The sequence below is a fragment of the Phalacrocorax aristotelis genome, chromosome 2 (assembly GCF_949628215.1).
Source record: "Phalacrocorax aristotelis chromosome 2, bGulAri2.1, whole genome shotgun sequence".
Taxonomy (NCBI): domain Eukaryota; kingdom Metazoa; phylum Chordata; class Aves; order Suliformes; family Phalacrocoracidae; genus Phalacrocorax; species Phalacrocorax aristotelis.
Window position 1 is genome coordinate 60756768 of NC_134277.1, and position 13755 is coordinate 60770522.

Sequence of the window (13755 nt, forward strand, 5' to 3'; positions counted from 1 at the left end):
ACAGAGAGATGCTGAAGGTGCTGATTGGTCTGATCTTTGAGCAGCGGGTAGTGTAACAAGATATCTTTCTGAGTACAGGGGAGAAAAGAGCACATGGTGTTTTATTTCGAAGAGAAAATCTATTGCTAAGGTTGACCCAAAAGGAATTAGTGGTTCATTTAATTGAATTGGTGAATTCACCTGTGCAGTCTATTAAAATATTATATAGAGATAATTTAGGGTCAATTTAGTACAGCTAGCTGAAGGGTTATAGAGATTTATAACAGATTATCTTCTATCTGCCTCCTGAGTGGATGCTTAATCTTAAATGAAATACCAGAGCATCCTGGTAGTTTAGCCAGAAACACCACCTGTGGCAAAGCTGGACTTCTCCCACTACTGATATAGCTACTCTCTTTCCAGAATCATTAAGCTGTTGTATTTCTGGGCGTAAATGGGCACATATAAATAGGTCATTGTCCTAAATCCAAACAGCTGGATTTTTCACCATTTTCAAAGCAAAACTCAAATGGTGTCCTGTGTAAATTGTGTAAGAAATAGTCTTTAGTAAATTGAACTGAAAGGGCTTTGCTTGTGCTGCTGAGACTTCCCTTTGTTTAAAAGGCATCTTCTGTCACAACCAGTGACTATATACTTGAGTATACATAGTGCTTTTCTTCTTGCTGCACTGCTATGTGCTAGTTCAGGCAGAGCTTTCCCATTATCAAAGAAGAAAGAAGAGCTAGATTGCTAGAACATCACTGTACTAAACGAAGTACCCTTAGCTATGCCTTATTTCTGCTTTGAAGGGCATCACTGGAAAACTCCAAGGGATTTCCTAACAGGATGTTTATTACATACATTGTTGTGCGACCCACAAACTGTGCTTCAAGTTCTGTTACATTTCCTTCCTAATGGAACATAATTCACAATAAACAGATGCCTTGTTTCTGTATGTATTGAACACTGTGCAAGGTTCAGAATTTATTATGACTTTCTGTATTGATCAGCATTTCAGAGTCCTGTAAAGAAAAAAATGTACAGATCAGCTAGAACAGAAAAGATACTCAGCAAAGATGCTCAGCACGTATGTTTAATAAAAACACTTTTTGTAGGTTTACAAAGATTTGCAGTGGGAGTGTTTCCCTCTTCCTTCACAGCTCACTCTCTCTCCTTTCCGAGGTCTGTGTGTAACACAGTCCAAGGCTGTCTTTCCACATGCGGCATCACTATATTGGCATGGCACAGTACTGTGCTGGATTGTATAGGTTTGTGCTGCAGGGCCTGTGTACATGCAAATCCTTCTAGGATCCTCACATGGGGAACTTTACCTAAATAGAAAGCATTTCCATTTCATCTATCAAAAACCTGCTCAGGGCTATGGGACCAAATGCTTCTTTTTTTCTGCTAAATCAGGCTGTTGTTTTTCTCTAGATGTTCTAACTTAAGCTACAGGAATGTATAAAAAATAAATGGTAGAATTAAGCAGAGTTGGATCTCTTCAGCAGAGCAGCAGGACCACTCCTTTTGTGCTATAAGAAGTGCCAAGGCCCTTTGAGTGTCTCTATAAATCTTTTATTGGTAGATATGGAAAGTAGAGAAGGGAGAGAAAGTATAGATAAAAACTGTATTTGGCAATGTGTCTGCTTCTACAAGTAGCTCATCAGATACATATTAAATAGGTCAACTTTGATAATAATGTGAACCAAACTATTTGTTTGTCTTGTAATAGTGCCTAGGCAAGAGCCAGAACTCTGCATCTACAGGTAATGCAGGAAGGCCAAAAAGGCTTAAAAAGCAGATAACCTAATTACATGGATTAGTATTGCTATGTGCTACTTATACACTTGTTACTTACACACAGTTTTTTCCTCTGTACAATTTATTTTTGCTTGTTTTCTTCTGGATTCATAGAATAATTAACTTCAATTTGTTGGGTACTCACTAATGGTGTGTTGTGTCGTAAGCATGCTTGAAAATAGATGTTCTTTACATCTTTTCACCTAGGTGGAAAAGAGCTTCTTCAGTAGTAGCACATAATTCTCAATAGAGCAATAGTATTATTATAATCACTATGTGGCATGTTTCTGCCACAGCCATGAGAAATAAGCCCTGACATCAAAATGAGTAACTGAGGCTTAAACTCCTGTATGTTTTTACTGTTAAATAAATAACAAAACATAAATAACAAGTAATTGATATTAAGTATATCTTCAGTGAATTATAACACACAAGACATGGGGCAACATCTGTGAGGTTCTTAGTATACTGTACTAGTTATATACATATTTTAAATGTTTAAGTAATCCAGGTAGGCAGTTGCATAGTTATTGTGTGAATGGTCAGTGTTAAGGATTTGTATACTGCAGTGCATCTGTGCTAGAATGGGTTCATCTGAATGGTCTCTGTCTTGTAATTATGGTCTTCATCTCAAGTCAGCAGGTTATGCGGTCAAGGGAGCAAATGGTTAAAATCAGTGGAAGTTAAAAAAGGCCTAAAAGTGGTATTTTTTGAAGTCTTTCATTACAAAAATGCTTGTGGGTAAAGTGCCAGCAGAAGATTGCTGCATCAGATCTGAAAGCAGTAATACTAATGTTGCTATTAGGTAATGATAATACTATGTACTGCAATATTCATATGACTTTGCACTATGGTATGTGCTGAAAATTAGAACAATGCAAAGTGGGTGTATTGTGCATTTCCATTTTTTAAATAATATGATTGTCCTCATCTTTTCTTTTTCTTCCCTATTTGTTATAGGGAGAAAATTGACTTTTAGTCATGACAACAAAGGCATATTTCATTATATAATCGTTACACTCTCCAGGGATCAAATACACAGGGAGGCAAAGTATAATGGCCTAACATCAGAGAGGATCGGTGTGCTGAGCCCCATGGAACGCACACAGGAAGGAACGTACTCACAGTCATAGCAGTTAATCCATCTTGTTTTAGTACTGATTTGATGCAAGCTGGTGGTAAATTTGCATGAGGTGACTTGCACAACCATCATTTGTGGGATGTTTTAAACAAAAACACAGGTCTTCAGCAAGGTGCCTTGTTAGGGGTTTTGGGTTTTTTTTCTTTAATTGTTCTAGCGTCTAGCATCCATCACTTATTACTCATGGAGTTAGAGGAGAATGGTGCTGAAGCTGCTAAAGTAGCACAGTCATATTCATGGATTTTTGTTCTTGTCATTCAGGATTGTGAGTGGGAGGCTGTTAGCACTGCTGCTTGAAGTTCCACAGAATATATAAAAATGTGAATAAAAGGTAATCACTAAACTGTTATTGACAGTGGTTGCAGTGTTTATGGTCTTCTAATTGTTCCTTCGGATTACTCAAGATTGCAGCTATTCACTGAATATGCCATGAATATTGCATTGAAGTAAGAGACTGAATATTGCAGTCAGATAGGAACCTTGTCTGAGTGATATTATCTACAAGTAGGACTCAGGTGCATGAACTCTGGCCTTCTACAGCTTTCCTACTAACTATGGAAAGTGTGCATGCACATGTGAGTTTTTTTACTTACTATCATATTTTTGAAGGAGATGATGCTAACTGTTTGGTCAAGCTAATTTTTTAAAGGAGAGCTGGATGAAAGCCCCATGTGACTAATATGATTATTTTAACGCATTTAAGCCAGTCTCTAGCTGAGCCCTGAGAATGTTACCACTTTGTCACAGGTGACAGTTGCTGCTCACTAACAGCTTGTGAAATGTGGCTGTGATATAGATACAGGCTGGATAAGCACTAGCAGAGAAAGAACATTCTCAAATGAGAAGGAAAAGGGAAAATGGGGGGAATAGAAAATCTGTTCTTGTACAGTGGATCACATAAGGATCTAATGCAAGTAATTTTCAGATTTTGCATCTTACTTTTGTGTCCTTATGCTAGCTGGGTGGGGAACATGACTTAAGTATTGTATGTTTAACCTTCTAATCTGGTTGCGAAGACAAAAGGTACAGCTTTGTTTGGTGTGAAAACCAAAAAGTTATTTCAGTCACACTCAAGGTTTGTCCAGTTTCCACCAGTTTTCCCCCACTTCATTTTAACATGTAAACCCAAAAAATAGAGTGTACTTGAAATGCCCTGTCTGGTTTGTAGCCGTGAAACTCCTTCTAAGTATCCCTGATGTAAAGCCCTCAGTACTCTTAGGTAATAGCACTGACATACATATCATGGTAGTTTTTTAGGGAGCCCAGTCAGCAGCTCAGACCTTATATAATTGATCCTGGTTTGGTTAGAGCTGAACACAGACTCATCCAAAAGGTTAGTAATGCATTTTCTAATAATTCTGGGGTTTTTTTTGTTTGTTTTGGTTTGCCTTTTTTTTTTTTTAAATGGCAAGAATCAAATCCAGATGTGCTTTGGTTCCCAGCTCTTCCGCAAACTCTTACAATAAAACGCTTTCCCACTTTCTCCTCACATGTCTCAGGAGAACCCTCTCTGTCCCACCTCTGTTTTCCTTTCCTTCTTTTATGATGCAATCTTGTGATTTGCAGGCATCTTGTTTCCAGAAACACAGTTTTTCAAGCCCTTATCATTGTTCCTATCTGAAAAGGTTGCCTTTGAACAACCTGGGTCTGCTCCCTGTTCTCTGACCCAAGGATACTGTCTTGCTTTGCTCAGCTCAGTACAACTTTTTCCACTGACTTCAAGGGCTAAACGTTAACTCCTGTCCCTGCCAACCCAGGGAAAGGTGAAGTGTCTCAGTGCCTCCAAAGCAATACTCCCTGGTACAGCACAAACGTGATGCTGCCATGTGTCCTTTTCATTCACTCCATGCTACCATAGAAGAAGGGAAGCCAAATTCCTCACTGCCATGTAAATATTATATTAGACACTGCAGTGAGGCTTTGAAATGTCAATATCACCTCTAATACAGCCAGCTGACAGAGGGTGCTGGTTTTGTTTTGGTTGTGACTCAGGCTGTAGCAACACATCCTGGCAGAATTAAGACAGCTATGAGCAGCCTGTTCCTGGGTAGTAAGGGCATGTGCCATATTTTTATGGCTACCATTTTGGGATCATTTTAACTGGTGTTTTAGAAGAGAGAAAGCTACTTGGGGGATGACTTTGAGGGATGGCAGCTGTTTTTAAGAGAGCAATGGCAGAGCCCTATGCTCTGCTCATGGATGCCAGCTGCCAGCTTGCCTATCAGCCCACAGTGGCGAGGTGAAAAACACCCAACTCGTGGCAGGCCAACGTAGGCCCGGTTGCGGAGGCACAGGAGCACGCATGCCGCTCCTCAGCCTGCAGTGGGGCAGATGGCCTCCGACCACCTCTCACCACTGCAGAGGAAGAGAGGAGGCCAGAGAGGGGCGGTTTTTCACCGCGGGCCAAAAGGACACGTGGTCTCATGGTGAGGCGGCAGGAGGGTCATGTGAGTGAACAGGAGTGGTCCCAGCCCACCAAGAGGGGCTTAAGGGTGACAGGCCAAGGTGAAAGAAGGGGCATCACTTGCAGCAGCTGCTTCAGCTGGGAGGAGAGACCTTGGCGATGGCTTCCTCTACCTACTCTTTGGCCACCTCTTCTTGAGGAAAAGATTTTTATTTTCTTCCTGGCCTTTTGTTCTCTGATGACTCCTTCATGCTGGCCTTTCATTCTAATGATAGCATAGCAGTGAAACCAAGCCACATCAAGGCCTGAAGGTTTCCAGATATAATCTGTAATGAAATGTAAAGAAACCTTGCGGGGTCTGACAAGTTCTCAGTCTCCTGAGAGAGGGACTTGTGAACTGACCTCTGGGAATCAAGTGTGCAGACCAGTAATGCTTTCCAAAGCAATGAATTGTTTTGATTAATATTTTTTTTTTCCTTCTTAATTTCACATAGAAATTGGGAAGATTGACCAAGATATATATAAGTACAACACCCCAGGATTCACTGGCTGCCTATCAAGGGTACAGTTCAACCAGATTGCTCCACTTAAAGCAGCTCTGAGACCTACCAACGCCTCCTCTCACGTCCACATCCAAGGAGAACTGGTGGAATCCAACTGCGGAGCATCTCCACTTACCATCCCACCAATGTCAGCCGCTACTGACCCGTGGCACTTAGACTCAGGTAAGCTGAGGTTCATGCCACATTAGATCAGTGGAGCCATTCAGAGAAGAAATACACCCACCTTCTTCCATAAGGAAAACCAAAACTGAGTGGATGTGATTCATAGATGACTGTAGGACTATAATCATGGGAGGAAATGCAAAGCTGCAATGACAGAGATTTGCCACCACTTTTAAGTGCAGTTACAGAATATTTTCTTTGCCTTTTTTTTTAATATTCTGTTCTATTTTTTGCTTCCGTAAGTTTTACACAGTTTGAATGTTGACTTTTGACATAGCTGATGTGATAACACTTTCTCTATAGTATTGGGTGTGTAGTCAGCAAAAGGTTGCAAGTACAGATAAATAAAGTACGGCAGCATTTCTTATGCTGTATTCCTAATAAGTGAGTATATTGTAGTCAGCTTCATACAAAAAAAGTAAGTCTAATTTTAGGCATAAATATATTTATATGGAGTGCTGATTTCCTTTCTGAAATGTCTGCTTTACTTAGGCCATGTTTCATGGCAAATTCCATTAGCCATGGTGGCATTCATCTCATGCTGAAAATGCTGGAAAGCCAAAACAATTTGCAGATCCTAGCAATCTCATCCTGCTTCATGACTGACAGTCTTTGAAAGTATACATTGTGTCTAACTTTAGAAACTTTTTTCCCTCTTGCTTCTTAAGTATCAGATAAATACTTTTTTAAAAAAAGAAAATCTGTTCCCTCTAGATTTATATGGTCAGGTGTACATTGACCTGTCTCTTGTATTTTGTCCTCATTCTGATTTCACTTTTAGGGGTGTAAATTAGCACCTGTCCTGGGAAAGCAGATGGGTTTAGAGTGGTATATAATTAAAATGCAAGAGGAAAAACTGGGTCCATAATGATTTTGATATCGACTAGTCTTTGCCTGTTGTGTTTGGGGATGCATCTATCTGCCAGTTTTTATATGAGAGGGGACGGGTTTATATGTCTTTCTTAGAAGTATGTTCCAAGGTCATAACTTCGGGTTTTGGACTTTTTTTTTTTTCTTGCGATGTCAAGGATCTTCTTGCAGCATTTCGTTTCAGCTCTTCTTCAGTAGAGGAATAGGGCAGATCTTTGTAAGGAGGGGCAGATATTTCAGGGCTGAGGGTCCCAAACATTGATACGAGCAGTATCATGCTCTAGAACCTGTCATTCCCTCCTTGCTGCCATGCCGTTTTAAGATTTTGGTATGTGTCTTCCCTGTTTATAACATGCAGTCTTCTACTGGAATTTTTTCATCACACATTAGTAGTCCCTTTCTTCTCTGAAATTATTAGGTCTGTCTGTACCTGAAGGTTATGTTCTCTGCTCCTCTTTCTATAAAAGCGCATTTCCTGAAAGATAACCTCACTGGCTCATGTTTTTAAAAAGTGTGCCATAAATTCTTGAGGATGCACTGCTGCTGTGAATCTTGTGCAGCTAATGGGTTTTGGTTGTTGATTTTGGTTGGTATCTTTTTCCTACACTTAATTTGATGGCAAGCTAGTAAAAGACTATGGTGGGATTTACTGAAGACATTTGAACTGTTCCTAATAGCTCCTGGTGTTAAAAGGAGGAGGTCCTGTTTGTCCTTGCCACGTGCTACTACGCTTGTCCTTGTGTTGACTCAGTCTCATCTTGAAAACTTTTGCTGAGTTGATTCGGCTTTGTTGACTTGACAGATTACAAACTTATACATTTTCTGTGGATTGATTTTAGTACTAGGTCATGGAGCCAGCATGAGGGATATCAGGAAGCATACAACATGCAATTAGGTTGGCTCAAGCTAGCTGCTAACTTCTCCTCAGTAAAAAAAATCTCATTGCCCTAGCCAGACTTGACTTGACTGTTTCAAGTCATGGGCAGACAGAATGCAAGTGACCCACCTTCATTTTTGGTGATGGTAATCTTTAGTAAGACTGGGAGTTAGCGACCTGTCCTCTTGTCTTCTCCAGTGCTCCGGAGCAGTAGAAGGAAAAGATCATATTGTTTTAAAGCCTTCTAGTGAGGGACTGCTGTACACTGAATGGAGCAACAATGTCAAGTGACTTACAGCAGAAAGAAATTTCACAGCAAGGGGGTGGGGGGGCGTATTTCACTGGGGCAGGAGTGAAAGGACATTCAGTTGTGGGTGAACAGTTCCTGACTTTCACTCTGGGTGGCATTTCCATGATACAAAGAGGAGGTATCGCAGCAACTCATTTATCAGTATCAGGTAGGAACAACTCAGCCTTTGTAAAATTATCTCTGGTGGTCAGACACAGCTAGCTCTGTTTCAATCTCAGGAAAAAGATATACTGTAGACTGTGTAACCTTGCACACAGATGATCTTGATGACTGGTAAATAAAAATGTTTGGGTTTACTGTCACTTTGCAATAGCAAATTGGCAATTTTCACTGAGGATGTTTTTACGTTTCCCAAATCCTACTAGAAGACTTTAACACAAATTGTGTTGAAAGAGAAAATTGAAAAATCAGCAGTATAAGTAATAGTTCCCTTTGGCTCCAGAGCTGGAAAAGTCTTGGTACTCTCAGTGTGAATTTACTCCTTCACTAAAGCGGCTGAAAGGGCAAAAGCTCTTTTGAAATTCACAGAAGGACGTGTAGTGGTGCTAAGGCAAAAGCCACACATACGCCACCACAAAGAAATGGTTGCAAAGAACATAGCTTTGAAAGCAGCAGTTACTATATACAAAGTCTCTCATTTCAGACGTTTTTGTCTGCAATTTTTATGATGTCTCCTATTTCATTTTAAATAGATCTTAACAAAACATGAGACTTGAGGATGGGTAGTTAGTAGTGAAAAGAAAAAATCAGGAAAAATTTTGTTACAAGTATCATATAGTTTAAATCTCATTCAGTGACATACTCTGCATTCATCCTGATTCATATTTTGAATTAAGTTTAGATTTGTAGCTTCTCAAATACTGTGGAATTGAACACTGAGGATTTAAAAATATTGTAGAAGGGGATCAAAGATAAGTGTCTAAATAGGACAGATACACCAGATGGCAAATGTAATGATCCTTTCACCTCTAAACTGCAGTGCTGGATCAGACCTTAGGGATAATTACTAGATGTTAAGCAGGTTGTGCCTGATGGGTGACCTACATGAAATGTTTGCCTTAAACTCTTCTATGTAGTTACTGTATGGACACCTCCTGCTAACTGCAAAATGTTTTGGATGCCCCAACAGAGAGGCTAAAGAGAAAATCATAAAGGCACACATCAGTCATTTGCAGTTGACCCTTACAGTCAAGGTCAGGGATTTATCAATAAGAAACCTTGTTGATTTGCTCCCCAGACAAATGGGCCATACAGCTTCTCAATTCATTATCTTGCACTTTCTATTAGCCTTGAATTCACATATATTGCACATTTACAGTATCATTTCTTTTTAAATGTCTTTGTCATTGTAAAAATGCCACTTCCCTCCCTCCCCACCCTGGCTGGCATTTTGCCATGCTATTGGGACATTATCTTAAACCATTATCTTGTGAGTATATACTCATATACTTATGAGTATTCTTACAATGCATAGTCTTTTCCTGTTGCTATGGTGATCTTTTCTTGGCGATGATGAAGCACAGGAATTCAACAGGTCATTCTTTTCTAGAATGTGACTTTCTGGTGATTTAAAAAAAATTTCAGTAATCAAACCCAAGCAGTTCATCAGTATAGTTCCCTTCCTGTGTTTTCCTCCCATGTGTATTAGCTCAGTTCATGTCAGACAATCCGATTTGCCTTGGTTACACCAAAAGAAGTATAGAAAGGAGGCAAAAAAGAGCCTGATCAATGACCATATTGTTTTAAAATGATGTGTTGTCTAAACCCAGCAAATTACCTGTCTGGCATACATTTCAAAACAAGTTATAACTGCATGCCTTTAACTATATTAGCTTGGATTTTAATATCTATTACTGTAGTATATGTAAAAAAGAAAAGCTAATGACCAAGGGTTTTTTCTAATACCTCTCAGTTCAAATTAGCTAATCTGTATGTCACTGATAACTGACACTTTGCTCATTGTAAAAAAGCAATCAAAAGCCCAAACAGGTGATTATTTTTGTAGTAAATAAACTCCACACCTAACATGCCTTGTACTTAAAATCAGAAAATGCATATTATTGGGGTGGGGTTGTTCAGTTGGTGGGTGTTTTTATAAAGGTTCTGCAGTTCACTAATGAAGTTTCAGTTCCAAAGTTTTCTTATTTATATAAAAAGGCTAAAAGAAACCTCCTACATGTATACACCTCTCCATCTTAGGTAAAATGCGCTCCAGCTTGCCAAACTACCTGATCTTGTATTTAATAAAAGCAAGAGATACCAGAAGAGGCAAGGTACATAAAACAGTTGACAAACCATTCTTCAACACCTCTGAGCTGACATGGCACTATGTCATTCTGTGTATGAACAGAATGGCATCTGGAGTGTTTAATGCAAGATTTAGTTAAACCCATATTGGCTTCAACGTATTAGGAATTAAATGTAGCAGGATTAAATGCTACATCTGCAATGTTCTTCCAAGTGGTGTGACCTTTTTCTGACTGTACGTATTTAAAGCTCTTTATTTTTGTAGAAGGTGAAAGGCCTTGCCTTTTAAAAATCAACAGCTTACTTTGAAACCTATATTGAACATGTCTAGCAAAAAGATTGTGTGAAGTCATACACCAATGTCATGAAGACTAAAACATCTGCCTGCAGGATTAACTCCCTTTCTGTTACAAATTCATCCCTCTTTAACAAGTGATGGCAGGAGAAGAGAATGGGAGGGCTAAATACTGGCCATATGATCCAAGCCTACCTAATTGGCTAACTAATGATCTTTGTCAAGCGAAAGATAGCACTTGATTTCTGGACTAAGAGGAAGTGTCACTTGGGTTTTACTGTGACAGAGCTTGTTACAAGCAAGGTAGTAGGAAGGAAAGAACAAAGGCATATGGCGATTCAGCCCTCAGAAATGATCTTAGGTTACAAACGCACAAACAAAATGGTCTTCTCCTGGCCACAGACACTGAAAGAGTCCTGTACACATCAGTGAATCCAGCAGCGCTCATTCTCTCTAAGGGATGGCAGGGGAGCAGGGTCACCTCTCCAGGCTTCCTGCAAGGCGCAAGCAAGTACGGGCAGGGCAGGAGGGATGGAAGAGGTACACTGCTTTTGTTCTTGATGCAGCCTTACACATCTAAATTTCATCTCCTAGGTGTTAGCAAAATTAGAACAGGATGTGAAGGCAGGTGCTAAAATAAAATGCCGCTCCTCCTTTTTCAAGCACAGCAAACAGGATTACTTACCTGTACTGAAATCAGAGAATGATGTCAGATTCTCTCTTTGAAGTTATTGATCACTTGAGGTGGTTGGGTTTGCTTAGTTAACATAGCATGTAAACATTGAGATGCTCTTTATCTGCCAGTAAGCTAGTTTAATATTTATACTCCCTATACAAGAGATGGAAGATGCACTTGCAATCTGCCCTGCGGGCCAACAGTTTTTGGTGCATTTCTGTGATCAAGTTTCCTCTGCTGAGAGTGACCAGCATTCATCCCCAATTCTCCCAGTAAAAATTTTCTCTCAGAAGTCCATGGCCTTGACCTGAGTTGTTTTCAAACAGGAAGGTGGCTTTTTTTTCAGACAGTCAGGGACTAAGTCTTGCAGAAACTCACAGCTCAGTTTCTAAGCACCAAGTGTTTCTTGTAGGCAAGAAGGTAAGTGGTAACAGTTGTGCAACAGTTTCTATTTTTCTCATCCCCATCGAGCAGCTAACTAGGAAAAGCATCTGTCTGAAATTTGGCACAATAGTGCTTCATCCTTAAAGGGCTTAATTATGGTGCTTGAATTACTGTAAATCTCTCTATTGATTGGGAATAAAAATACCTCCCTCAGTCTCATCTAGTTCCTTCACACAATTATGCATAGCTTTCTCTTAATTTTAATAACATATAATTTCAGTGTGAAATTTCTGACACTCTGTCTAGTGTATCAGACAGCTGACAAACTGCCAAGCTTGTAAATTCTTCTGGCATTCACTGAGAGACCAGCATTGTAGCTACTTCATAAGCAGTGATTTGAATGTTAATGCTGCTACCTAACATCAAGACAAGAATGTGGTAATACTAAAAAGAGAGTGTTTTCCATCCCCTGCAAAGACTGTATTTTTTCACAAGTACTAACTTTAACTAGGAGCATAAGGATGGCATAAATCAGGAAAAAAAGGGACTAGAGAAGGAAGCATTTAGATGCCCGAGCACTTGATGTGACTGCCACCTTTTTTCTTTCCTTAGGCTGAAAAGCACTTTACTTCTTGTGTCAGAGGTTATTGTAGGTTACAATCAGGTCATTACAGCTATTAAAGTTTATTCTAGATTTAAACACTCCAGTCTGACCAGTTCCTCATCCCCAATCCAAGCCTTTCTTTTTTCATAAGTGGATGAACGCTAAAAGCGCAGAAGCTGATGTTGTTGTTCATATTCTGGCTGTGAGAAGCCCTTTCTTCCAATGACCTCAATTAATAGAATCTATAATTTTCTTTTTCTCCTTTTTTGTAGCTGTCATAAGTTTACAGGCTTATTTGGTATTCTTGTTCATTGGGTTGGATTTTTGGGGTTTTTGTGTTTGTTTCTTTCCTTCTTTCAAGTATTCCCCGTGGGTCCATTATCAGTGATTAGCTAGATACAGCTAGGCTTTGATCAGCACTTAACTCTACTGTTCCTTTGAGAGCACCAAAGCATTTCATATTCTACATTAATTATGAAGAGCATTATTTGTTTGTCTTCCTTAACAGGTGAAATGTAAGCACTGCTCATAAAATTTTCATGAAAGTGGTAGCTTAGGCCAGGGTGACTAATACAGTGGTAGTTCTTTTCTGGAGTCATAGTGAGACCCAGTGTCAGACAGATGTTACTACCAGGAATTAAAAGACAGATGAGTTTAGGTCTTTGATGGATGAGGGTGCTATAATATGCTGCAAATCATTTGGAAATTTAGCAGAGCAAATGTTCAAAATACTACTTCTGAGGCAGACCTTGCTGAAATTCAAATCACAGATAAACACAATCCAAAAGTGATCCTAAATGTCTGCTCTCCTTTTAAAATAAGGAAGAAAATTCTGTAGTATAGAGGTACTAGTTACTAAATTTAAAAAGTGTTTTGGTCTTGCCTTGCCTTCCTGCTATGTTGCACAATTCTTCGCCTGTGTGCAGAAGACGGTGTAGAACTTACTCTTGGGAAATGACCATGCAAAGGGGGAAGCAGGGGAGAATCACCTAACCCTTCCCAACAGACAGCACACAAATGTTTTCCTTGTTTCATGTTTCATCCAGGACTGATTTGGGGGACTTTAAGCTGCAAGGATGGGTCTCCTTATAAGGCACAAGTCCTTCTGTCACTTTGCTAGGAAGTTTGCTTTTTAAGACTAAAAGAATATTGTACTGCCCTCTCAGAGCAAGCCATTCATAAAACTCCATTTTGTCCTCTGCTTAAGAGTATGGACAGCGAAGCTCACCTGCAGAAGGAAAGTAAAAAGCTGATAATGCAGCCAATTCAGAAACAACTATCTTGAGTGATTGGGTTGTCAACTCTAGTGCCTAGTGGTAATAACTTGCGTTGTCCCAGTTATTGACCATGGAGCATTCAGTGAATTTTCCTCCAACACTGCCATTGTCCATTGTTGGCATTTCCATTGTTCACTCCAAAATTCATGCTTTTTTTTAACAGAAA

General features: G+C 39.6%; 1 protein-coding gene across 1 annotated transcript in view; it reads left to right on the forward strand.

Moving 5' to 3' along the window:
• CNTNAP2 (contactin associated protein 2) overlaps positions 1 to 13755 on the forward strand; it is a 1177124-nt gene that overhangs the window by 1152473 nt on the left and 10896 nt on the right. Inside the window, exon 22 of the mRNA XM_075083760.1 lies at positions 5819 to 6049. Within this exon, the coding sequence (XP_074939861.1) occupies positions 5819 to 6049 (231 nt within the window). The remainder of the gene's footprint in view (positions 1 to 5818; positions 6050 to 13755) is intronic.